General features: G+C 48.3%; 1 protein-coding gene across 1 annotated transcript in view; it reads right to left on the bottom strand.

Annotated features, from left to right (window-relative positions):
* Positions 1 to 27820, bottom strand: part of Lgr6 (leucine rich repeat containing G protein-coupled receptor 6) — a 118943-nt gene that overhangs the window by 25089 nt on the left and 66034 nt on the right. Inside the window, exons 5-6 of the mRNA XM_057770622.1 lie at positions 19040 to 19255; positions 13745 to 13816 (exon numbers count right to left, since the gene is read on the bottom strand). Of these exons, the coding sequence (XP_057626605.1) occupies positions 13745 to 13816; positions 19040 to 19255 (288 nt within the window). The remainder of the gene's footprint in view (positions 1 to 13744; positions 13817 to 19039; positions 19256 to 27820) is intronic.

The following is a 27820-nucleotide window of genomic DNA, read 5'->3' as shown; positions in this document are numbered from 1 at the left end:
TCACCAACTTGTGAGTCTACCCCCTTTTTTTTTTACAATTCCTTTTATTGCTTTCTGCATAAAGCCTCAGAGGACCTCCTGAAAGTGTTGCTTCATTATGTGATGGGATTCCCTGTCTATCAGGGTTGCCCAGACTTCAGAAGAGACAGCAACTCTCGAGAAATCAACTTCAGTCTTGGTACTCAGCAGCCAATGAATTAGCCTTCTATGTCCCTGATTTGAGGTGGGGTGTCTTTTTTTTTTTTTTTTTTTTTGGTTTTTCGAGACAGGGTTTCTCTGTGGTTCTGGAGCCTGTCCTGGAACTAGCTCTTGTAGACCAGGCTGGTCTCGAACTCACAGAGATCCGCCTGCCTCTGCCTCCCGAGTGCTGGGATTAAAGGCGTGCGCCACCACCGCCCGGCTGAGGTGGGGTGTCTTGATGTCTCTAAAATCCTCTTTCTGAAGTGCATAGTCTCAGGCTTCGGAAGTATGTGAGGGCGTCAGTTCCTGGGATGTCTCTTGACTCTCTCAGTGCGGACACTAGTCTATCTTCTCAGCTTTTTAAAGCCATCCCTGCCCTGACAACTTGAATGGTTGTCCAAGGCCACAGCAGGGGCCTGTGTGGAGGTCTCCTAATTGCAAAGTAGCTTGGCAGAGTTTTGGGGATAAATACCACACTAACACAGAGATAATGACAGGCTATTCTGCATGGGAGGGTCATTACACTTAATAGGCCATAGGTAGAGCCAGGAACCCAGCCTAGGAGGCCAGAGCAACGGTGACAAGCATCTGGCCGTCAGTGAGCTAGATAATTGTTCCTCTCTACACACAGACTAATTACCCATTACCCTCAGACTGCCCTATCAATCGTGGGTAATTATACCAGAAAACCCCTCTGCTCTGCTCTGTCCTTTAGTAAACCGGACACGCTGGTCTCCCATGTCCCGCAGTTTGATTTGCTCACAGAGATGCTTCCACAGGCTGCATGAGGGCAAGGCTGCAGACAAGTGGTGTGCAGAATGACTGAAAGCAGCGATACTGAGACTCTGGGCTTCTTAGAGCTCTACCAAGGGCTGCACAAGTCACCCAGTGCATCAGGTGAGGAATGTGGAGGGTGGAGGCAGCAGGGAAAAGAGGTAGATGCTCTTTTGGTCCTCAAATCAATAAATGATTTGTTGTATCTCAGTGTTTCAAAATCAATGGCTCCCTCTTATTTTGGTTCAGTTCCTTTAGGAATCTTTCACTGCTGCCAACAAAGAATTATATTTTCCATAAATAAAAAGTGTCTTCATTCAAAATACATAATATGAAATATTAATATTAATACTAGAGATAATGAAATTATCTCTAAGACAAAGAATTGCAGTGGTCTAACCTGAGAACCTTTGGTTGCTGTCTATTCCCACTACTTAGGATATTCTTCCCTCAGTAAGTATGGCCTACTTACTTACTTCACTCAGGTCCTTCCCCAAATTGCCCCACTTCAGAGGCACCTTCCCTGACCCATGTATTTCAAGCGCACCCTACCTCGCCATGCCTTTGCACACCTCAAACACTTCTTGGTTTCCTCTCTCAAACCGTGCCCCACGTAGCGGCTCATCTTCACGTCTCACTGTTTCAAAATGCCCCCTTTCAACTTGGCTCAATTCCTTTAGAAATTCTCAATTCTTGCCCACAAAGAATTATATTGTTTATAAGAAGTGAAGATGTGTCGCTCTGAAGACAGGCCTGGGCTTCTCAATGCAAGATAGAAGTAATACGGCATGACCCGGTCCTAAGGAATAGAGCCTTCCAGTCTCCTCATTCACAACCCAGGAGTCTGTACTCTGCATTGTAAGGAAGCTCAAACTAGACTCAGGAGTGGTGAGCTCTGTGGAGAAGATGAACTGATAGCCAGCAGTGAGTGAGGCTTAGCCTTTCTCCTAGTAGACCCCTTAGACCTTGCTGAGCCTCCAGTGACTACAAACTCCTGAAGGAGCCCAGGGAGCTCAGCCAAGCCATGGACTCACGAGAAATAATAAGGTGTTATTTTAGGACACTAAGTGATTGGAGTGACTTTTTTATGTCACAGGAGACGTCCTGCTTTTTGTTTTGTTTTGTTTTGCCTTCATGGAACTTATTGGCACATGACATATTTATTTCCTTCCTACCCAACCAGAACAAAAGCTCCTCGAATGCAAGAATTTTATCTGTTTCACATTTTAAACACCACAATAATATCTGACACAGAGCAGGACCTCAACAAGTATGTATTGAATGAATAATTGAAAAGCTCTAAACAAGCTTATTAATAAAAAAAACTTTTAAAAATCAGTGAACTCATTGGGTTACCAGGGTATTTTGATACATATTCTCGAGTTTTGTTTTAGGTTGTTGTCAAAATGACACAAGATAGTTTGGAGTGACTGTCAGGGTTGCCCTGAGCCGCAGAGAACATGGGAGGTGCCTGTGTGGCTTTGTTCTCATGGGGCACTTATACAGTTCAATGGACCCATGTCCAGGCTGCCAAAGTGAGTGGTTCCAGTTCTCCTTGGAAGTGTCTGGTCAGGAACTTTGCCAGGGGGAGACAGACAGTGGGAAATGGCGTGTGGTTAAAGGCATGCGAACTAGACAGCTATTTTTTACAGAGAAATGTGGGGGAAGAAAAATTGTACAAATGTCCCAAAGAACTCTGCAAACTTCTTACCAGGGAGGTGGCCACAGTGGGACGTCCACATAGATTTAGTGACCCGAGAGGTTGCCAAATTCTAGCTTTGTTTGGTGCCATGCAGATGGCATTTGGCTCTAGTTGTTCAGGGCCTGTCTTTGCAACCCTCTCTGTACCCGATGAACTCAACTCATTGCAGTAGGCAAAGAATTCTGCTGGGCAGAGATGGAAAAAAGCACACCTGTCTAGACAAATGCACGAGACAAGATGAGCCCCCTCGGTACAATGCCACAGGTCCTGGAGAGTACACAAAGCATCAGGGCTGTCCCACACCTAGAGAGCCCACACCTAGGGGACTGTGTGGAAGTGGGGTATCTGAACCAGGTTCGAAGAGCACATTTCAGAAGAGAGGAACATTTTGGAGGGAAGTGAGTGGTAAAACTCAGCTGAAGCAGATAGAAATATGTAGAGGGGAGGGATTCACCCTCTTTGCTACGTACTATCCCTGCCTTCAGGCCATAGAGAGATAGCATGACGTGGGCTGAGCACTCACCATGGTGCTTTGACAGAATGAGCTCCATCCTCCCACAGTCTGGAGAGATCCATTCTCTCCCTACACCTTCCTTATCCATTGAAGGACGTGAGAAAACAAACCAGCTGCTCGATCATCAATAACCTATTGTGGGTCCTCAGAGATTACTGCCCATTTGCCCACGTTCCTCTGCCCTTCTGCACTATCCAACACCGGAGCCACTAGCCACATGTGGCTGTTGAATTACAAGTCAATGTCATTTTAATCTCAGTTTTAGTAGCCACATTTCAAGTGTTCTATTAGCAATATATGGCTAGCAGCTATTTATTAAACACAGAGATATAAAACATTTCTACCATTGCAGAATTCTACTGGATGGCCTAACAGAAGAAATATCTAAAAAATATAGCTAAGAGTATATTTCCCAGCCTTCCCTGCAGTAGGTGTGACAAGATTCTGCCCCAGGAAGGTAGGCAAAATTTTAATCTGCTATTTCTCACCCTGATTTTTATATAATAGCTGCCTTTTCTCCTTTATAGTCTTTCTACCTAACCACCAGCTAAATGCTCTGGGGATGGTGAGAACCCAGGTTCCTGAGTCGCCATATGGAGAAAATGTCACATGCTCTGCCCCCAAATTCTCCTGGGACTACCACATAATCCAGGAAACAAACAAACAAAACAAACAAACAAACAAAAAACCCAGCCTTCTACTGTGTGTGAGCCATTACATACATCTTGGTCTATTTGTTAGAGTAATTTAGCCTATCGTAACGAATTCAGTATCACAGCTAGGATTTGAACCCTGATGGTTGCAGTCTGGAGTCTACACTCTTAATTATTTCCCATCTGCCAGGAAGAGCTCCTTAAAACACAGAGCTGGCTCAGTCCCTCTCTTACACTGCAAAGTCTAAAAGGGCTTTCAGAAAAAAAGACAAAACAAAGCCCAAATTCCTCAATGTTGCTTCCTCTGCATTTCAACCCTGCATGTATTTTCATATATTCCTGTTTTTGCTTGGACCATTTCTGCCTTCAGCCTGGAATGCCCTTTCCCTACATCTTTAGCTGTTGAAGTATTAGTCATTCTTTGAAATTGGGTTCAAATATACCTTTCTCCATGAACGCAACCTCATCCCTACAGTTAGAATGAATCACTCACTCTCTCGCGGTTTCCTGGTGCTTTCTTCGTCAGCATGCAGGACATTCATTGGTGATGATGCTGTCTTGGTAATAATAGTCATTACTGTGTACGGGTTATGTTTCTTGGGAGTTTGTATAGGTTAATCCATTCAATTCTGACCATTCCCTTGGAAGTGGATACTGTTACTGCCTCCATTTTGAAGATAGAAAACTGAGTATGAGACAGACGGGCAGCTCATAGCGTAATAGCTGGGATTAGAGTCCAGACAGGGCAAGAGCACAGTGAGTTCATGAACATTTATACCACCTCTCCATTAGAGAGGAAGCTCGGTGAGGTCAGGGAGCATCTGAGTGCTGTTTTGGATCCCCTGCAATCCAGGTACAGGGCTACATATGTGAATATCCATTGCCGAAGATTATCATTTGAGCCCAATACACAAGACCACATGATGGAGACCCCTTTAGCCTTTGTGACTGACTGGTTCAGGGCAGCATAACAGCCCTTTGCGAATCTACTCTACTCCTAGAAAACACAGTTTAGTCTGATCCTTATGATGCCCCAAGCTTCTGATAGAAAACTCATTCGTGGGTCTAGGACTTTCTAGTCTATTACCCTTAATAGTTCCTAGAATCAGTCAGAAGCCCAAGAAGAGTTCATTATTCTTGCAGGAACTAAAAGTGAAGGAATAATAAGGTCTAAAGTAAAAGAGAAACCATCCCCATCTCCAACTGGAGCTTGGTCTGGAAGCTGTAGCTGCCCATGTCTAGTCCTTCCTAGGAGCGTGGGAACTTTCAGCCAAATCCAGGCACACTGATGGCAGCCTGTGTAGTTGATCAGAGCATCTCAGAAGGCCACCCAAGCCCTGAGGCTTCGGGACTCGCAACCCTAGTCCTCTCCTTTCTGGTTGGGTCTTGAGATCCTTGGGGAGCCTTGCTGTGGGTCAGTGGGCACAGCTAGTAGGGTTTCACACAGCTTCCTTTTACTGATGAGAAAATGGGACTTGGAGAGAAAAGGAACATTCCTGGGATTCCTAGAGGTAGACCTTGAACCTATGTCTTTCGGCTACTGGCTCAAAACACTCTCAACCAACCAGAGTTGGATCCCGGTACGACTATGAACAGCAGGTCTTGGAGAGAAGGTAAGGGTGAAATGTTAACAGGAGGGTTCTATGGATTTCTTTTAGGTGTTCATAGATGTGCGACAGCCAAATGATTAGTAGGCCACATGTTGGTTCGCGGGTTATCTGCGTGAGAATAGGAAGTTGCTGGACTTCCTTTACCAACAAGATCTCCTTGACTTCTTCAGCATGCTTCTTTACCTGAAGTTGAGGATACCCCTTGCAGATACCCAGTACACCTGGCCCAGAGACTGGTACAGAGTAGCCAATCAAAGAACACCAGTGCCTTTTGCCTCCTCCTTTGCTAGGCACTGCACGCTGGGCAAACACTGCCTTCATCACACACTACAATTGTAGGTGTTCAGGTTGCTCTGTCTACCTTTCACAGCAATTAAGAAAGATGAATTACATTAATTGGGATTCCACTTACATTTTATTATCAAGACTAATACTTGTGTTCATTACTAGATCTCAGATAAGGGCCCATGGAGAAATGTAGGTGAGCCTGGCTCCACAATATGAGATACAAGGACCAGTTTGGATAAACTGTAAACTCGGATCCACTTTATCTCCCAAGGCCTGGAATAAAGGGGAGCAAACACAGCGAATGCATGTCTTAACTGCTCTTCCTACGCTGCAGATGGAGCACCTGTCTTGAATCTTGCTGCACGTGCGCGGTGCAGATGACGGCAGAGCCAGGAACACTTTATGACTAATAGCATTGTTTCACCTTCTGAGCAGCCTACATAAAAGGCCACCCATTAATAACTGCAGCAATTAGTAAAATTGTCATCAGTTTCTATTGAGAGACACAGACACACCCTCCTTCCACCTACGCTCTCTTCCTTGCCAGCGTACGTTCAAAATATACCTGGAGCAATAGCAGGCTGATTTTAACAGAAGCTGGTCTTTCATACTGAGATTGCTTGTTTTTCTGATCTAATGAAACACCTGGGATGGTAGAAGCCGAGGCTTGGAAAGGAGATAAAAGGTAACAGTCTAATCAGCCCCCACACCAGGAATCAACTCCAAGATTCTGGTCAGATGGGAAGCCAGTTTTTGTTTGGATTGTCCCAAAGGGAGAGCACTGGCTGGTTTTGCTGACTGTCCTGGGCAGCCACTGTGGGGCCTTCGACCACACTGAGTAAAGCGTCATCACCCTAGAGAAAACTCTCCCTTCCCCACCTCCCTTGACTCTTACTGCTGCCTGGAAGTCCATGCAACCCATGCCTGTCTAACAACGGGGAACATCGCCCACACCCAAGGCTTCCCCCCAAGTCTTTGAATCACGTTTTGTAGGCACTCATCTCCCTCACCTAGAAAGTCCTTGTCCCTCTGGAGATGTGATATCCACAACAGGATCTAATCTTCTGGTTTGATCAGATTCCTGAGATAAGTTTGGGTGTCAGGGTCTTGTTAACGCAGAGCACCTGAAGACTCTACCACCTGACCTCAATGGTGTGAAGGCTAAGGGACCAAGGCAGTGAGCAAGGCCCACATCCAGGGCATATCAGCAGATTAGAGCATGGGACATCTATGCTGACTACTGGGCAGTGAGGACCGACTAGTCTGAGGTTCAGGAGCGAGGTCTGGGCTGGAGTTATCTGTTAACTCATGGCATTAAAAGCTATGAGTGCAGCTGAGAATGTAGACTCTGTGTAGTCGAGACGGAAAGAGCCCCTGGGTGTGATATTGTTAAGAGCTCAGGATCTTGAGGAACGGGACATGAGCAGTACATTAGTGATAAATTTCAAGGGGCTCGAGACTTCTGGGCTAGACTCTTTAGTGCCAGGGGTGCCTACCAGTTTTGACAGAGCCTGCAGTGAGTTCTGGCGCGTAAGAGACGTCCGGGATTTGTGGGATGATTGAGGACACAGCAATAGGAGCAAAAGAAGCGCTGATAACTGATTCTTCCCAGCTCTTCCTTCTTCCAGATATGCAAAGGCCAGTCTTCGACTTCTTAACTTCTCTGTTTCCTCTCTGTGGCATCTGGTAAGGATCCCTGGTGGAGATCTCATCCCCCTAACCTCCCGTGCTTCTCTATTCCAGACCAGCTGGCTGGGGCTCCTGTGGGAGTGCGGGTGGAGTCTAAGTCCAGGGCTAAAGACTTTGCTCCGTTGCTGGCGGGGAGGAAGGGGCGGCAGTGGCAGGAGGCGACCTTGGGCCAGGGCGGTGGGAAAAGGCACGCTGTGCTGGGAAGGACTATTAATAACTCTTCATGGTCACAGAACGCAAGGCAAACTCATTGGGCAGCTCAATTTTCTGCCTGTTAAAAGTCATTAGTGGTTCTGTGGGGGAAGCCAGGGAAAAAAAGTTTTATATGGAACAATAAATTCCTCTATAAGCCACAGAAGCCCACAAATTTGCAGCTAATAAACCCACAAATGTGAGATGATTAAGAATGGGAGAGGAAGGAGTTCCTTGATACCCTGCCTCAAGTGGCCTTGTGGTCTGAGGAGATGACACGGGGCCAAGGGCAGAGAAACAGAGTTTTGATCCTGCCTCTTAATTAGCCGAGTGGCCTTAGGTAAGTCACCCGCTCTCTGCCTCGGTGTGTCCATTGTAACAAGAGGACGCACGGTTTTTCCTGTCTTCCTCAACGAGTCGGGTGGGGCAAGAAATGAAATGTGAGATGAACTAGTTATTGAAGAAAGGAAACTCAAGTTTTCCTAAACACAAGAAATTAGCATTAGAACCGGGATAAGCTGGGCAGGGTGGCTCACAGCTGCAATCCCAGCTTTCCAAGAGACTGAGGCAGATGGCTATGATGAGCCTGAGGCCAGCCTAGACTACACAGCCAGACCCTGTCTGAGACAAAGCAAAAATAACAGAAATGAGTGAAGCAACCTGATTTGCCTTGAGATACAAAACCAGAAAAGAGCAAGCCATGTGGCTTAGCAGGTAATTGCCACCAAGTCTAACGAATGGAGTTTGCTTCCCAGGAACCACATGGTAGAATGAGAGGATTTATTCCTGAAAGTTGTCCTCTGACCTGAACATGAATGTTTGTGTACACACACACACACACACACACACACACACACACACCTACCCACCCATGCACACATGCTAAAAAATACAATAAAATTGAGAAAGAAAGGAAACAGAACAGATGGATATGGTGACACATACCTATAATCCTAGTGCTTGGGAGGCTGGGATAGGGTGACTGTGAGTTCAAGGCCAGCCTGGGCTACATAGCAAGATGCTGTCTAAAGGAAAGAAAGAAGAGAAAGAAGTAAGAAAGAGAAACAGCCAAGTTTGTTTAGACCTCTGCTCAGGGAGCCATACTGTCTGAACTGTGTTCCCCAAAAGATGTTCCCAACTCAATCCAAACTGTTGGTACCTAGAAGGTGACCTTGGGTACTGCACCTTTGCAGAGAGAATCTAGTGAAAGATCTCCAGATACCAGTCTAGTTGGCGGGGCAGACCCTAAACCCAATGATAAGCATTTTTATAAGAGAAAGCAGGAATGAAGCTTTGTGATGATGGAGGCAGAGTCTGGAAGATGGGTCTCCAAGCCAAGGAATGCCAAGCGTTGCCAGCCTCCATTGGAAGCAAGGAGAGGGGAAAATATAGACTGCCTCAAACCCTACCAGAAGTAACCAGTCGTGCCAACCCCTTGATTTTGAACTTCTGACCTCAAGAACTGTGGAAGAATAAATTGCTCTTTTGTTAAGCCACCAAGTTTGTGGTAGTTTGTCATGACAGCCACAGGAAACTAATGCAGTCATCCTGAGTGCCTGAGAATTCTGATTCACCACAGTGCTGAGCCACAGCACGGAGCACTGTGAACCGATACCCCCGGGTCGCACCCTCCCTGCCACCTTCAGACACGGTCCAGCCAACGCTAAGCGGTGAGCAGGGAAGGGAAAGCCAATGTAAACTCGGCACCTGTGCTGCTCCAAGTGCAGCCCAGAGCCCCCTAATTGAATGTGAACTTTGACCTCGTTCTCTACTGGTGACAGCTGAAGGTTTTGAGAGGTCAGGTGACTTGAGCGTGCCACATGTCGGTGGCAGTGTCAGGATTTGATTACGAGTCTGCTGATTCAAGTCTAACCCTTGATCTTCTCTAGAATGCCCCAAGCACTGGAAGAGTCTTGGTGGAAATCTGCCTGCTGTTCTGTTCCAGATGAAAGGCTGATGGTCAGCCCAATGCTGAGGAGTGGCCAGACATTTTCAGGGCCAATTCCGAGTGAGCTGAGAGTGAAACCTGTTGATATTTGTGGTTTCAGTGACAGAGAGACAGGAGCACATTTTCTCGCCACAGCTGTTGTTGAAGTAAGAATGTCCTCTGGAAACACCACTGGGATGTCAGTAGAGGAGGCTTGACAGGGAATGCACAGTTTTGTACCTGAGGGTGGAATTATATAAAGCCTCACTTCCCAGCCCTGCATTCAATGCTGGTCCTGATTAGAGAAGGAGCCGAGCCAGCCAGGAGGCTTCTGTTCTCGCTCAGGCTCAGGATCTCTTCCAGAGGGAAATGTCCAGCCAGCTCGGGCTCCAGTTGGGCCAGATTTGTTTAACAAGGTCATAACAGGGCCCAAGATCATTGCCTGGGCTCAGGGAAGAGAAGTACTATAGCTCAAAGTATCCTGCACCCACCCCCACTCACGCTGGGTTCTGCTAGGATACAGACATCAAGTTCCAGACATGGGGAGTAAAGGTGGGTCCTTTAGGATGGAATTGGGGGTTACCAGTCCTATCCCCAGTTTTGTTAACTCAGAACTTTGAACACTGTCAGTAGTCAAGCTAGCATAGCTGCCTGTGTTCCCCAAACTTGAAATCCCAAGGACTGACCAATGTGCCTTGGCACCTGGTTCCACAGAGAATCTGCCTGAAAGTCTTTTTCATCTGCATTTCTTTTATATCTCAACTACATACCTAGGGAGTCCTGGAACTGATCCGCCCTGAGGGTACCAGTGCCTTTTCTGATATATCGTGGAAAGAGGACACGCTACTTTAGAGGAAGGGCTAGACCATCTCTGTTTTGGAGTTTCCCCAAAGTGGTGGTCACCCTCACCATGGGAGATCCAAGGCCTGTGGATACAGGATAGAGAAAGACTGATCTGCCTGTGGCTGAGGCTTCATGGCAAGGTTTGGAATGGCGACAACCATATTGGGAGAGGTATCTCTTCTGGCAATGCCAGGCTCCCCAGAGTGCAGCATGATTTGTTGTTAAGAGCTGTGGGATCCTGCCCAGCAGCAGAGGATATAACAATCCCACCTGAGACTCTCCCCAAAGCTCCTTTAGAATAAAGAGCATGTTTCATGACTTGTTTGCCCATTTTCTGTTTGGTTTTGTTTGAGACAAAATCTTGTGCAGCACAGGCTAGCCTTGAACTCCTGAGCTTCCTGCCTCTGCCTTCTGAGTGCCAGGGTGACAAGCACGTCCCCTACCACCACATCCAGCTGTGGTAGCCTCTTGTACAAGCAAAGAAAGCGGGCTCCCAGTAGTGCTTTTGCTGACCCGGTCTACAGAAGCAGAACTGGCATCCTGGCCTTCATTGCTGAGAGTCTAAGAGAGGCAGGTTACACAGGTGCCTTTTGTGGGGCACATCTCTGCTGTGCCGCTCTGAGGAGAGCAGTCTATGTGGAGAGAGGATGGCAGAGGACGTGAGCTGTGTCCTGCACGCTGCATGTGCCTAGTTTGGGAGCCTGTGTGGCCACGCATGTACGTGCCCGCACCTGGCCCCTCCTCCCAGGTGGTAGAGCTGGGGGCTGCTCTTCCTCTGAAGAGAAGGTTGCAGAGGAGCCAAACCACAGCCTGAGCTGTGGGGGTTTGATCTTCCCTCTGCTGCCAGAGATGAGAGAGGTCTAAGTGGCGGAGATTTACAGGGCCTGAGGGCGAAGTACCCTTCCCGCGAGAAGTACACATGAAAGCTCCCGAGTAATAGTTAAGGCTGCTGAGTGCGCCAATTATGCAACAATTAAAAGACTTGACTATCATTTCTTTCCCCTTTCATTCTCCCAGCCGCCCCCCTCCTCCACATCTGCCTTCCCCTGCAGGCTCCCCGAGAAAATGCTCTGGGGAACAGAGGAGAAAGAACCCCCCCTTTTTAATTGGAGATCAAAAGTTGGAAGAAGGGCTTGGTCTTTGAGGGTGGGAGGAAACAAGGTGTCGTAGACATGAAACCTCAGACGAAGGGCTGAGGAAGGAAACGAGAGGAGGGCATGGTTCTCTGTATCTGCCGGTCTCTGCAACAACTTTATATAATCCAGTGACATTACATTATAGATTAGAAAACTGAGACTTTTTCTCAGGCAAATGGCTGAACTCACACAGCTTGGAGAACTGGCAGTATGGGCTTCAGGCTGCTTACTGCCAGGGGTAACCACTGGGCTTTTTTGTCTCCATACTGTAAAGATTGAAAGATTTTTTTCTCATCTCTTGGTCTTGGCTTTCCCATCTGCAAGGTGGGCATAGCCTGGGGGCCTTGCGTGTTGATGCCAAGACAGATGAAAGAGACAGTGGGTGCTTAGCGGCAGGACTGCTCTATAATTCAGCCAGCAGCAGCTGCGCCAAATGCCCCGCACAGTGAGACAGTGGCTAATTGAGAAAGATTTAGGCAGTGTGCCCCAAAAGTGAAGAAACAGCTGCTTGTTGACTTTTTTGAGGTGCCAATTCACACCCAGTATCTATGCCCCCATCCTCATCTGATTTCCCAGCAGAGCTAAACAGCCCCACATTCCAGGGTAGATGGTGGTGCACTCTCTCCTTGCCCTGCTGTTGAACTGAGACTCCCAACACCATCCCAGAGCTGAGCTTCTCTAGGGTGTCTCTGAAAACCTAGCACACAGTAGGTTCACCCAGTTCACATTTGACCAGGTGATAGGACTTCTGTTTTCTCGTTCACACCCTGGTGTGCTCTGCGCACAGTTGGGATGGTAACCCCGGGAGAAACCATCATCTGGGAAGAACTATGCAGCCTTCCTGGAAATGGACTTTCTCTTATGAAGACGTAGAGATCTAGGTTGGCCTGTTCTCACTGTCAGGCCAGCAGTGACAGCTATGGAGAAGGTGCACATAGCCTAAGCCTTGCCACAGTAGGGACAGAGCCCTCCTGAGCCCAGGCTGGGACATACTGCCCTGCACCACACTCCTTGGTATACAGTTGGTGAAACAGCCTGGAAACCAAGAGAGCTGAGTCCGACTCTGCCATTTCTCCTGCTGCACACGGAGCACAAGAAAGCATCAGCCGTGTTCCTAGGAACCATCCCCACAGGAAATAAGATTGTGACCTAGGTATGAGTCTCTCATCTGTTTCCCCACAGAACCACAGATTCTGTAGCCAAGGCCTCTTGGGGTAGACTTTACACTGTGGTTTCCCCCACCCGGGCATGTTGCTTCCCGGTCACAGCACATCTTTTATCCCCTGCTGCTCTGGCCTCCTAAGACTCCCTCACCTCAGGAGCAATGTGGGGGAAGGGAATCTGAAAATGGGGGCTTGCTTATAACTGGAGAAGGAGCTTCAAGAGGAACTGTGATCAACTCCTGATGTCATAAGCCTTTCTTCACCCTCAGTGGCTCAGCTTGTGGTGACCTGGGGCCCTTCTCTCCCAGAGCCCGCAACCCCATGTCCTGTACCCAGTGGCTGTGGCAGCCAGTTCCCTCAGGGGAGCTGAAGACCCCAGCTGGCATGCCCAGTCACTCTTGCAGAGCCTGGCTGATTGTTTGCACAGTGGGGCCCACTCAGCCCGCTCTGTAGGGGCTGGCGGACCTCCAGAGGAAGTGATGGGAGGACTTGGGTGCATTCTGACCTTAACTGAATTCCTGGATGATGATGTGTGAATAATATGGCTTTTTAAGAGTCAACAGCTTGGGTGCTTTTTATAGGCGGGCTGAGGTGCTGAACGGGCCATCCCCCCATTAATCACTTAGCTAGTTAGATCAGCTGGCGAGCAGTCCCGACATTATTCTGTGGTATTCCTCTCCCTTCTTTCAGCAGCCACCCGTAAGCAGACAATCAAAACTGCCATCAAGTCATTCCCAGCTACCCCAACCTCCCAGTCTCCGAGATTCATGTCCTAGTTCCTCTGAATCCTGTTAGCTTTTTCGTTTCTGTGCATTATTTGATGTATCTGCTGGCAGGGGCCCTGCATTCCCACTTCCCGGTTCCACTCGGAACCCCCACAGAGCCCCTTGTACCCACCTGACAGGAGAAGGAATTTATACTGAGCCACATCTCAGAGAAAAGTCTCAGGAGGGGCACATGGATGAGAAGCCTGGGGTCAGATCATACCCTGCTGTCCCTTCCTAAGTCCACCCAACCCCTGTCACAGGTGTCAATCTCCAAGCGGGAGAACTTCCGCGGGGTCTCCCACTCACAGTGTCTCCAGATTGTGCAGCCCCTCGAAGCTGTGGGTCCCCACATGCTGGATGTGGTTGTTATGCAGATGCCTGTGTGGGAAGGAGAGACACGTCAGTATGTGTGGCACGACCTCAGGGCCAGCCAGGGCACAGGAGTGTCCACAGCAGCAGGAGTAGCAAAGCAGAAGCAGAAGCACAGAATGCCCTCGGTGGTTTCACCCCTTTCCTCCAGGGACAAGCTAATCAGCCAAGAACCATTCCTGAAGCCACAATCGCCAAGGCAGAATTGACCATGGGTTAGAGATACCTTTTTGCCTTCCTAGCAAAGGAACTGGGAAGAGGAAAGCCCGGGCTACAGCAATCTCTGAATAAGCACTGGGAGAGAGGCCTGATGTCATAGAGGCTCACATCTGAGGCTTCTTCTCCGGCCCTGCTCCGTAGGACCCAGCCAGCCTGACTCAGTGGCCAGACGTTCATAGCGGAGCCAGCAGCAAACCACTGCAGACAACATATAATTAAAGGCTAAGCTTTCTTACAACCGGAGAGAGCTGTGGTCATGCTGAGAGAACAGGGAGGTTGGTGAGGCTGAGGCAGCAAGGAAGGTCTGGCAGAGGCAGAGGTGGTGATCCTCCGCAGGGCCTTGACAGGCAAGCTGCATGGGCAGAGGGAAAGGATTCCAGGCAGAGACGGGAGGCGGGAAGGGGCATGGGCTGTCTGTGCAGGCCGTGGCAGGAACAGCAGTGAGTAGAACAGAGGGAAGTTTGGGAGAGATTCCCAAGGGAAAGAGTTCACTGAAAGGAAGATGAATTGCCTTCTGCCCACGTGTGATTGATCAAAAACAATCAAACCAAACTTCACAACATTTGAAGTCTCACAAGGAGCAAAAAAGTCAAGAAAGCCACACAGTCTTGGATAGATCCGCTGAAGACCTGCGGCCAATCAAATGATTTGGAAGTCTTCGTCAGTCCTTACTCCAAAGAATAAGCCGAGGAGAAAACAAAATCTGAGATTGCTCCCTAAAATATAAACCCTAACTTGTGAGGACTTAATCATGCAAGTTCTTGTTTTTCTTCCCTACTCTCTCCTTCAAATGGAGCAGGTGAGAGAGAAAGAAAAACCACGGCTTGTGGCTATCATGGAGTAGGAAGCTGGAGGTGCTAGCCCAGGGCACTCAGCAGAGGGAGTGACTGTCACACTTAATACACTGGAGCAGAGGAAACAGCCTAGGTAGTCTGCCCACAACTGGCTACCACCTCAGATCTTGTGCCTCTCTCGCCCACCCCACCAGAGTACAGAAAGTGGGACAGAACCCGCCTACTTCTATGGGTTTAACCCATACGCTACAGCTTGAAGGGGACAAGCAAGCCGGTCTAGAGATGATTGTTGGCCCAGAGCTCCATGAGCGTTCCAGAGAAAAGAAGACTGCTAATGACAGAGGAAGGAAAGGCTTGTAAGGGACAGCAGAGTTCCAAGTCCTGAAGAAAAAACAATCAGTTCCAGGAAAACCTGGAATCTTAGCACTTTGGAAGTAGAGGCAGGAAGATTAGGAGTTTAAAGTTATCCTTGGCTACATAGTGAGTTGGAGGCTAGCCTGGATTACATGGTTCCCTGTCTCAAGAAAAAGTACAATGAATGAATGAAGAATAGAAGGAAACTGATCACAATCACCTTCTGCTACAAAACAACCTAAATGACATTTCAAAGACAAAAACTTTTTAATGAAAGGGAAAATTATATTGTAGGTTAAAGTAGTAAAGCTAAGGGCCCAAAATTCATTATTAGTATGTATGATACATGATATATATATATACACATATATATACCATAATATATATGTGTGTGTGTGTGTGTGTGTGTGTGTATATATATATATATATATATATATATATATATATATATATATATGAGCTAATCAATTTGAAACAAGGAACATAGTATGCAGTGGTGAGAGTTAACTTGTATCAGAAAGAAAACTGGACATGGTGCTGGAAAGAGGACTTGATGGTGAAGAGAACATGCTGGTTCTTACAGAGGACTGAGAGTCAATCCCCATCACCCACACTGGGCAGCTCAAAACCACCATCTAAGGAGATCTGATGCCCTCTTCTGGCTTCTGTGAGCACTGCATGCATGTGAGGCACATAACATATATTTGGGGACGGACACACACACACACACACACATATATATATATATATAAAGATAAAAAAAGGTGGACATAATCAGGGTGGGCATAGCAGAGGGGAACAAAGGTTAAAATAGTTAAAAATCAAGCAACGTGGGGGTATGTCAGTAACTGAGTTCTCTTAAGGAATCCTGAACATGAGACCGAAGATACAATAATACAAAAAATTCTCTTGAAGAAAGAACAGTCTGCCCCTCAAAGGCACCCATTGTTCCGGGAAAATTAGATGCAGAACTTTCTACACTGTGGCATATTTGAGTTACGCTGTTAAAGTTCAAGAATTTACAAACATCTTTAGGCAGAAAAGGGAAATCACTTATGAGGGGTAAAAAGCAGGCTGGCTGGCAGAGATGGTGCTGAGCTGTGAGGGCATTCAACCAAAGCCATCCAGCTAGGTGGGGAGGGCCGCCAGTCTCCCAGCCCCCACCTGCTTCACCAGATCCTAATAAGGAAGACAGACCCTCCCCCCCAGTTCAGGAGTCTTCTGGAAAACAACCCTTGCCGTCTGAGAATAAGTTCTCTTCTCTTACCAAGGCTTTTTAATTTTTCCTATTTCCTCCGCCCCTCTATCTTGACTGTCACCAAATGCCATTCTATCGGCTTCCCAGCACCTCTCTTCCTCCCCATTCAGTTCTGGTATAGACCATCTCAGCTTTCTAGACCTCTAGCTGCAGGCCTCTCCCGGTCTCCTTTCAGCTGAACTATCCAGTCAGCTCTAGAATCCTGACACCTCTAGTGGCCCAGCCGGGGACCTACGCTGGGTCTTGCAAGATTATGTACCAGACATTACTAAAGACATTCTGCATTGTGTTCTTGCTACCAATGTGGAAAGAGTTTGTAAATGTCTGAGTAGCACCAGAGTGTGGGCTTTGTTGGAGGGTGCCTTGTCTCTCCCTTAGTGCTCGCCTGCGTGTACCTCCTGACAGGCCCCCGTCCACTCCTTGCGTTTTTCTGTCTCATTGTTTTGAGTCACGACCTCATTATAAAACCCACACTGGTCTCTGACTTGCCATCCTCCTGCCGCAGCCTTCCAGGCTGTGGAATTCCAGGCACAGGCACACACCACATAGCCTATCCCTTGGTTTTAAAAACTTTTCTCTTGCTTCCTCTTGTGGTTATCTTTCCATATCTGCCTCCTGGGCTTCCCCACAGCGTCTCTCAAAGTCCCAGGACAGCATCCTCCAGTCCTTTTTCCCTTCAACATCACCTCCCGCTCAAGTTTTCTCTTCTCACACTGATGAAAGAGAAGTGATACTCCCTGTGCCAAGGGACCTGGTCTGTTTCAGGTTTGCTTCTCTGTACAAGTTTTTCTCCTTTAGTCCCTTGTCCCTCAATGGGACCCCCACACCTTGCAGACCTATATTAGACTTGAATTTCACTCCAGCTTCCTAACTTCCAACCAAGTCAGCCATGACTCCTATTCAACTTGGTCTTCCATCCCGTGAAAACCTCTGAGATAGATCAATTCTTCCTTCAACAAGCTCCTTACAGTTGCACCCACCCACTCATCTTTTCTGCTGCTTTGAAACACCAGAGCCTCAGAACAAACTTTCCTGTCTCTGGTCTCCATGTGTCCCCATCTGTCCTTTACTTTAGCCTGCCTAAAACATCCACTTTTAATGGTTGCTTGAAAACCTGCAAGACTCCCTCCACAACTGGCAAATAAAGGTCATCGTCTGTCCCAAAGCTACCTGTTCAGTCTTCCCTCCTCCACCCCACCCTCTGCACAAGGGCTCTGCTACAGCTGGACAGCCCCATTCGCCACAGCTCACAGTGCCTGGCTCCTCCTCCATACCTTTAATGATCCAGTTCTCTTTGCTTGTCCAACCCATTATCTCTCCATGTCCAGCCCCAATCCTGCCTACCCTGTGATGTGTTCTTCTTACCCACCCATAGTTGTGTGGCCTCCCCCGCACTGCTCCTGTGCTATGAATCTGTCTTTACTACCTAAGCTATAGCAGCGAAAGTCATATAACTGCTTTGTCTTTCCTCATAGGGGAAAGTAGACTGTAAGCCCCTCCAGACCAGCAGCTCTGTCTCATCCTTCTGTGACCTTCAGCGTGCACGCACACATACGCACATGTGCGCGCACACACACACACACACACACACACACATAAGCTCTGTTGCCCATGTAGCAGGGACCCATCATAAAGTTCTCATTTTTCCAGTCATCTTCTCTGTCACAAAGACTCAACCCCATTCCCATGTGAGGTCACAGGGACATCACCAAAGCTAAAACCAACCCCACTGACTCCCAGAAGGGCGGAAGGTATGGCCATTCTGGTGGAAGGCAGTACTCCATGGGACATTTGTGTTCACTTTCTAAGTTCCCGAGACAGAACAATAGACAAATAAATCACTACTCTCACATGGAACTAAGCATCATCCATTCACGCTGACCTAGGAAACCGCACCAGATTTCCAAGAACAAAAGAGGCAATGCTGCCATTTAGCCGAGTCACTAACATATATGTTCCTGCAACAATTAGTATGTAACCCAGAGCAATTACACATGACCTCCAAGCCCTTAGTAATTAGACTATGAACTTACCAATCATTCATAGCAATTAGCTAGAAGCTAATTTGCACTGTAAAGTTCCCACTAGGAAGGCAGAGTTAACCCCAGCCCCTATCCCTGCCAGGGATGCTATCTCCCAGGTAATTACCCTGCTGGGGCTTTGACATCTAATTACATGTGATGGCCTTTCCTGCTTCTGTAGGCCTGCAAAATTAGATGGATTTATTCTATCCCTATGCCAAAGCGTATGGCTGCATCTTTAGGTTGTCAAATGTGGTGGGAATTACAAAAAAAAAAAAAAAAAAAAAAAAAAAAAAACCCTCGATTTATATTCCAATTAGCTTGGGATGGTTATTTTCTGCTTTCTAATTATAATAATGCTTTGTCCCTGTAGTGACCTTCAGAATACTTCTCTGGGCTTAATGTCACCTGGCTCTGAGATCATCCTATGGAGTCAGCAAGTGATGGTCATATTCATAATCTACAGAGCAGAAACTGAAACGAGAAGGCTTGACAACATGCAGAGAAGAGCAAAGCTCCTGGCCCAGCTGGAGGGAACATGCAGCCTCCCACCCCCACTGGTGGTGGGGACGCCAACAGCACTCACAGCACCACCAGGCTGGTGAGGTTCTGGAAGGCATAGTCAGGGATGCGGTGGATGTGGTTGAGAGCCAGGGTCATGGCCTGGAGGGCAGGCAGGTTGTTGAGGGCTCTGACAGGGATCTCTGTGAGTGCATTGTCATCCAGCCAGAGGTGGCGGAGAGAGGACAGCCCCTCAAAGCTCCTCTCGGGGACCAGGGAGATGAGGTTGGCATCCAGGCGCCTGGTGGAAGGAAAAGAGGATGGAGAAAGATCAGTCCAATGTAGGTTGCAGATCAAGTTTTAGGATGAGCCGGGTTTAGAAAGCCAGGCGTCCAACAGGCACTCTGAAGGACCACTCTTCATGTATCCCACCTTTTCAAGTTCCCGTATTCCAACCCACAATTCTTGATCCTTTATGACATTTCTTTTTATGACCCCAACTTCTCCTCCTGGAGCCAACACAGAAGCCATCGCCCATCTGCAATGACTAGTCTTTCCCCCTGCATCCTTAGCTCCCTGCCCTGAGGATGCCATTTCCCCAACCCTGCCCACCCCAAGGATATATAATGGACTTGCCCCCTGCACTGGCAGAAGGAAGATCTCCACCTTCTAGACAGAGGCAAAGAAAATTGCCTCCCTGAGGATGTACATCATTCTCTGTGATCCATCTCTAGCACCACCTGCTCCTTATACCCTCAAAGGGGCAAACACTATCTAGGAGACTGGAAAGCTGGGACCCCTCTACTCTGACAGGGCTGAACTTTGCCCTCTTCAACTGCCTACCTAATGGGTAAATTTTCAGAGCCATGGAGTCTGGCTTGCCCATGTAGGTGATGCCGCATTCCCTGAAGTGAAAGTAACTCTGCAGTGATGACCAAGACATCACCAGCTGTCACCGTTTTCCTTTATGAGAACTTGTCATATGCCAGGTACAGAGCCAGGTCCAAGTAGGTGACCTGTGTCCTCTCAACACGACCACAAGATGTGTCAAACTAGTCCACTTTACAGCGATTGGGCTGCTAAGTCACTCATCTCGTGAGTCAGAGACATGAGATTTGAACTCTGGTTTGCTGTCACTTTAATCCATGTGCCTTCCCATTGTGTGAGGCTGGCAACCCAGGCACATCAGGGGAGGTGAGAACCTGCTCACCTACTTAAGGAGACAGGAAATGGGACAGGGTGTGTGTGTGTGTGTGTGTGTGTTGAGGGTTGCCTAGAATGAATGGAAGTCACATCATCATCGTCATCATCATCATCATCACCATCATCATCATCATCATAGAGCCGAGTGATGGTGCACGCCTTTAATCCCAGCACTCCGGAGGCAGAAGCAGGCGGATCTCTGTGAGTTTGAGGCTAGCCTTGTCTACAAGAACTAGTTCAAGGACAGGTTCCAAAGCTACAAAGAAACCCTATCTTGAAAAACCACCAAAAAAATATGTTAAATTTTGGGGCTGGAGATATGGCTCAGTGGTTAAGAGCACTGCTGTTCTTGCAAAAGACCCAGGTTCAATTCCCAGCACCCACATGGCAGCTCACAATTGTCTGTAACTTCAGTTCCAGGGGATCCGACACCCTCATACAGACATATACGCAGTCAAAACGCCAATGCACATAAAAAATAAAACATCTAAAAATCCAAATAACAATAATAAAAAGACAACTTGTTTTGCATTTGTTTATGTATTGATTTGTATGTTTGTGGGCACACGTGTTGGGGTCAGAGGACAACATTCAGGAGTGAGTTCACTCCTCCCACCATGTGGATCTCAGGGATCCACCTCAGGAGACTGAACTCGGGTCATCAGGCTTGGCAGCAAGTGTCCTTACTACTGAGGCACCTTGCCAACCCCAGGAAATCACTTCTCTGTGATTGGTTTGTGTGAACACCCAAGTGTGCCTACACACATGCCTTGCACACTTCCATGTGTGCACCACAGTCCTGACCAGTTCATCTCCCACGGTTTGTGCAACCCACGGGCAGGAGAGCTTGGGTAGGCCCACAGCAACCAGGCTACTCATTTAGCATTCGGAGACTTCTGGGGTCTAGCGTGTTTCAACCTCATTTAGACAGGGTTCCTTCTCATCACCTCCCCAGGAAGGACAGATGTCAGGAGCCTTCAGGCCTCCTTCTCCTCAGGCAGAAAGCCAGGATGCCTCCACAGGTCACCCATCTCCCAGAGTATTACGGCAAAGCTGTTCTAGGCCTTGGAAGAACAGGTGTTTGTAACCCTGTTCCTTATACCCGGGGACAGGGAAATGCCAAAGTGGAAAATCAAGCCAATTGGCAAGCCGAGAAAAAGTAGGGCAAGAACATGGAAATGATCATTCTAGTCTGCATTCCTGTTTGGGTGGTGAGGGAAACCACACATTCCACCCGTGTCAGCAGGGCTCTGTGATGGAGCAGACCCAGCACCAAGACTCTTGGGTATGGTGAATTCAGACACATGCTGCCAGCTGGGTATGGTGGTACACACCTGAAATACAAACACCTAGAGACAGAGGCAGGAAGAACAAGAATTCAAGGCCAGCCTGGATTACATAATGAGTTCAAGGCAAGCTTGGGCTTCAAAGTGAGACCCTGTCTCACAAGCAACAATAACAGCATATATGCTATCCAAAAATATTTTTAAAACTTTTTATTTTTAAGATTTAATTATACAATGTTCTGCCTGCATGTACGCCTGAAGGCTAGAAGAGGGCACCAGATCTCATTTTGGATGGTTGTGAGCCACCACGTGGTTGCTGGGAATTGAACTCAGGTCTTCTGGAAGAGCAGTCAGTGCTCTTAACTGCTGAGCCATCTCTCCAGTCCTGCTATCCAAAAATTTTAATTTCATGTAAATGAAAAAATAGCAAAAAAATGTCCCATGAAGTATTTAAAACCGTGCCTAGTAAAATTTAAATATCAGAAAAAGGAAGAATAACTTTTTAGTGTAAGTATGTCACTGACTGGCAAGATTATTTATGGGGGCATAGAGATGGTGCAGTAGTTAAAAGCACATCCTGCTCTTGAAGAGGGGCTGAGTTTGGGTCCCCTCACCCATGTCAGGCAGCTCACAACTGTCTGTAAGTCCAGATTTAAAGGGATCTGATGACTCTAGTCTCTGTAGGCACCAACACTCACACACACACACACACACACACACACACAAGTCACACACACACATCATCTAAAAATGAAATAAATCTTTTTTTAATTTTAGATTTATTTATGTGTGTGAGTGTTTTGCCTGCATGTGTGTAAGTGGATTACATGCATGCCTGGTGCCCATGGAGGTCAGAAGAGGGAGTCAGGTCCCCTAGATTTGGAGTTAGGGATGGTTGTGAACCATGTGGATACTGGGAACTAAACCTGGGTCCTCTTCAAGAGTAACATGTACTTTCAACTTCTGAGCCCCAATATGATAAATCTGGAAAAATATTGGCAACTCTGATCCTGTATGGAGAGTGGGGGATTAACTGCTGGATGCAGCCTCGTATCCTCTCCTTTTAGCCTGTGTGTGGCACTGGTATCCTCCGTTGTTCCCCGCTTCCCGTTTTCTTCTGTCCATTTAACAGATAGCCTATCTAGGGGCGCTCTGGGGATCCCAGGGAGAAACAGGGCACTTGGCAACCTTAGGTCTTGGAGGCTTTGACTGTAAGGATAACCCACGGTGTTGTGTTCAAGTGATTCAAGGCGTCCGGAGGTGTAGAGGAGACGGCCCCAGAGAAGCACAGCAAACTGACCCTAATCTCTCCCTTCTTTTCTTTCCCCTCTTTCCCCCCACCACCCGCCCTGCCCAGGATCGCCTGAGACTTGCATGGTCCGCACTCTGCTGCAGAGAAATCTCTCCCACCCTTTCCTCACCTGGTTCCCTCATAAGATGGGCACTTTCTGCAGAAACCCTCCCAGCCACTTTGGGGCAGGGTTCAGGCTCCTCTGGGGCGCCTAGTCCTCTGGGGTAGGGCATCTGGGAGTGAAAGTGGGTATTGGGGACTCCTGTACAGCCAGTAGAACCTGCCTCTGGGGACTAAGAACTTTCAGAGCTGCTCCCGCCCGCCCGCCCGCCCGCAGGTGGGAGAGCCAACCCCGACTCTGGTTTGGCAGGCGGAAGAGAGCAATTATACCAATTAAGCGCTGGAATAAAATCAACAGCGCGCCTCTCCCCCACGTGGGCCTGGCCCCTCCAGTGCTTTCCGATTAGAATTCTTCCCTGCGGTGATAGGGCAGGCCAGTTGGGTCTTGTCTGGGCTTTGGGGAAACGTTTAACATCTCCAGGGTCCTGCCGCTCTTCCTACTCCTCAGCCTCCTGCTGAGGTAGAGGCAACAGACTGGGGAAGAGGGTCTAGCTCCAGGACATCTCCCCCACAAGGGACAAGGCCACGACCAAAGGGAGTAGAGGACCTAACAGGGAAAAGGTTGTAGCTGAAGAATTCCAGATTAGACACCCGGGAAACAGTTCACAAAGGGTGGCTCGAACTGTGTAAGCTCTGAACCACATTATATGGGGACTGGAAGGACGCTGGCCTCTCTCATGTCACACCAGGATCTTATAAACCCTATCAAGGGAAATGCCACATGGAGCATCAAGTCTGGAACTCAAATTCAGGACTTCTTTCTGCTCTACGAGTCAGGGGTTTGGGATGTGGCTGGTTGTAGAGCACTTGCCTAGCATGTACAAAGCCCAGGTTTCAGTCCCCAGCACCATGTAAAACTCGTAGGGCACATCTGTAATCCCAGTGGTCGGGAAGTGTAGGCAGGAAGTCAGTTCAAATTCATTCTCAGCTACATAGTTTGAGGTCAGCTTGGGTTACAAGAGACCTTGTCTCAAGTAAACAAAAGGAGGTGGGTAGATAGGTAGATGGATGGATGAACAGACAGATAATAGACAGACAGGCAGACAGACAGAAAACAAAATGTGTGACAATAAGGCCAAGACGTGTCTCTCAGCTGTAGGAAACCAGAAGCTCTTACAGACACAAGGAAGTAGATAGATATAAGGGAACTTTTCTGGAACTTTCCTCTATAGGTCTCTAGCTGACACATGAACTCTCCAGAGATTCTTAATAGGTTTATTAATTTTTAAAAAATGTCTATGAGGGTTTTGCTTGCATGCATGCATGTTCGTCATGTGTAGACAATGTCCACAGGGGACAGAAGAGGGCATCAGTTCCCCTGAAACTGGAGTTGTGGGTGACTGTGAACCACCACGTAGATGTTAGGAACTGGACCTGAGTCCTCTGCAAAAGCAGCGGGGCTCTTAACCACTAAGCCATCTTTCCAGCCCCTGCCAGGAAAGCTCCAGGTTTGGTATCTGACATTTGTTCTTGCTTTCTGAGACCACACTGGTTGGAATCTAAAAGCCAGCTGGCCCAGGCGAGACCGGGAAGCCAGCTCAGAAGCCAGAACTAGCATCCATCTCTTTTGTCCTGCTCAGGTTGATCATGATTTAGGTCTCCTCTCCAGCTAAGCCACATGATATGACAGAATGCAGCAAATACTGGGCAGGGTCTCCAAGAGCAGAAAGGCTGAGAGCAAAATTCAGGAGGGAAAGTGGTTTGAAGGAGGCTTCCCACGGCTTGGCACATCTGGAGAGGGGACTCCACTTCTCATCCAATTAGAAGGGGCCTTTACGACATTGCCCCTTCATTGGAAGAAAGCCCTTCTGCCAATCCTAGGACTCTGAATGGTCCTTGCTCTCACTGATCCACCCGTTTTTTGTTTTTGTTTGTTTTTCATGTTTGCTTTGTTTTGTTTTTTGAGAAAGAAGGGAACAGAGGTTCTATTTCAGACATACAAGTTCAGAGAGGGGACCCTTAGCTAACAACCATCAATGATCAAACTCTGGCCACTCAGACTGGCAAACTTCTCTGCTCTAACGCCTAGCCCGGCCTGGCTGCCTCTTCTCTCTTTGAAGTCATCCATCTCTGACCCTCAAGGCCAACTGTATGATTTTCAAGACCCAATGCAAAATGAGTAAGCAAGTGACATTCTTGTTGAACAAATCACGAAGAATTTCAAGGTGATCCTGAGGATGCTGGGTCGTGCATGCATTCTCAGCGCTTGGGAGGCAGAAACAGGGCTGAAGATATGGGACCAGCCCAGATTACAGAGTGAGCTCCAGGCCAGCCTGGGACATGAAGGCACAGACCCCCAACCACCACCACCAAAAACAAACAAACAAACAAACAAACAAATAAATAAATGTAAAAACAGCACTAAACTTGACTCAAAACTTCCCCAGGAGTAGTGGGCCTTTCTGTTCTCCTTTCCTAATTGGCACTGTGAAGAGTAGGAGGAAATAGGAGGGGAGAGTCCTTGACGACAAGGAAGGTTCAAGTGATTGTCGATTGTTCTGGGGCAGACCCACGCCTACATTTTCATCTCTAACCCTACCTCCAGCTCAAGAGGGGCACAGACTGAGCTTCAGTGGTAAGCAGGAGAATGGAGGGAGGAGGGGAAATGGAGTGGAGGATTTTTAGGCTCTGATGATGGGAGGATGGAGAAAGGTGAGCTGGGGCAGACACTATGGAAATGGTTATTCTGTGGGGAAAATATTCTCCATAGGAGCTGTTGATTGCCTGGAGGGACCAACAGCCCTGACCAAAGCCTGCCAGGGAAGGTAAGGGTTCCAGGAGAAGCAGGCCAGCACCTGCAGAGCAGCAAGGAGGAGCCCCAGGCCTCCACAGGCAGCAGGGCCTCTGGCTCCCGCCCCAGCACTAGCCTCTGTACCAGGTGCCAGCTTCTGTACAGAGGCCACAGGGCTCCCATGGTATGGGTGTGGGCTCTCTATGCATGGCATGCCCTGGCCCGGCTTGGCATAAGTACTATCTATCCGGGGACTAAGACTGTGCCTGACTCAGGCAGCTTAGGCACGGGTACTTGAGTGTCTTTGCCTCTGATACTGACGCTACTCCAAGGCTCTTCTGTCAGGAAGACCTCTGTAAAGCTCCGCGGCCCTGTGTATTGCCTGCTGCCCTATCTGGTAGCCTTAAATGCCCCTCATTACAGACAGCATCCAACCAATGGATTAAACTCAACAATCCTTTTATGCCAGTGTTGTCTGTGCTGCGCTCAGTTCTGCGAATCAACTCCGAGTAACACATGATCTCCCCACCACAGAAATCCTGAGTCTATTTACTCTATGATTTACTAAGGCTATATAGGCCTGGCTAACGTGCAGTGAGAACGAGCTGACTGGCAGGTGTAGCAAGCAATGCGCACATTCGATCCCACTTAATCTTTACCCCAGTCCTTTGCATCCAGTGAGAGAGGCTCAGGGAGGGGAAGCCATTGGTCTGATTCCAAAGCCTCTGGCTTTAAATCCATAGCTACACGTTCTTTGATCTAGCTTGTCGAAAACACTCCTGGAGTCAGAGCCAGGGTCCAATCTTTTCTTCCCCTGTGAGAAATCCAGGAAGTTCTCACAGCGGAGGTGGCATTTGAACCAGATCCCGAGGTAGCGCTAGGGATTTTCTGATGGTGCAGTGTTAGAGAAAGAGCAGGAGAGGCAGCAAGAACAGCAGGAGCAAATGCCCGGAGCAGGAAGGCACTTCGGGAAGAGTCAAGGTTTGCGGGGGTGTGAGCCAAAGCTGAAGCCGGAGAGGAGGCGGCAGAAGCAGGAAAGGGTGGCGGTGGCTCACATGCTGGAGTGGAGAAAGATTACCCAAGGTGTGGTGTTAACCCTGAGCTGGGGGCAGGTGGCGGAGAAGCCCACCCTGGCCTCAGTAAGAGCCTCTTATTTCTGTCCAAGGGAAGAGCTGGGTAACCCTCGAAGCAGAGCCCTTCCATGCAACCCAGGCTACTGACAAGTCTTCCCTTGTGCAGGTGTGAGAACCCGAGCTTGTCCTGCAAGGCCCTACCTGGTGTCTCAGCTCAGGAGGGCAGTCCCCGTGCAGGCCCTCGGGCAGTGACGCTTGCAGTCTTTTCCAAATAAAGACCAGGCAGAATATTGGTTCTAGAAATAGTAACCAAGCCTAGAACATGTGCTAGGAATCTACACCCAGAAAGTTCCCATCCAACATCTTCTCTGTGCCAGGTACCAATGCACATGCAATCTAGGCAATGAGAGATTCCCTAGACCCTCCCTTCTGCACCTGATGACTGAGTCCCTGGTGTTTAGGGAAAAACTGTCAAATAGAACATTCTGTGGCCGGGAGGTGGCGGCACAAGCCTTTAATCCCAGCACTCAGGAGGCAGAGACAGCGAATCTCTGTGAGTTCAAGGCCAGCCTGGTTTACAAGACCTAGTTCCGGGACAGGCACCAAAGCTACAGAGAAACCTTGTCTCAAAAAACCAAAAATAAAATAAAAAAGAACATTCTGTGACCAGGGAAATGGTGATGTCACATTACCGACACATCAGTGTTTTCTTTATTTCATTTTCATTGACAGCTAAAGTTGGTGGTGGCTCTCAGACTGGACAGCTCTGAGAAATTAGGTTCTGTGTGAGACATCAGGGTTCCAGGGACAGATGAGATTTGGTTCTTGCTCTTTTGAAACTCACAGTACATAAGTGAACACACAGGCAACTGGTTGTGAGACAGTGTAAGTGTGCCCACGTCCTGGAGAGGACGGGGTGTGTCTGAAGAGGGGACAAAGTGATCAGTGTGGTATTAGGACAGGGAGCTAGGCCAAGCTTCCCAAGAGAAGTGAGAGGGTGACATTCACAGTGAGTCTTAAGGACAACCGAAGTCCCTTCAGGTAAAAGGGGGACAGTGTCCGGCAGTGGGAGGATGTAGAGCCTTCTGGCCAGAGGCCTCCAGGGGAGAGGAGAAAACCCATTGTGTGAATAGGAGCAGAAGCTGCTGTGTGACACAGAGGG

The sequence above is a fragment of the Chionomys nivalis genome, chromosome 5 (genome assembly GCF_950005125.1).
Source record: "Chionomys nivalis chromosome 5, mChiNiv1.1, whole genome shotgun sequence".
NCBI lineage: Eukaryota > Metazoa > Chordata > Mammalia > Rodentia > Cricetidae > Chionomys > Chionomys nivalis.
Note: the sequence above shows the minus strand (reverse complement) of the source record. Positions and strands in the feature narration are given on the sequence as shown.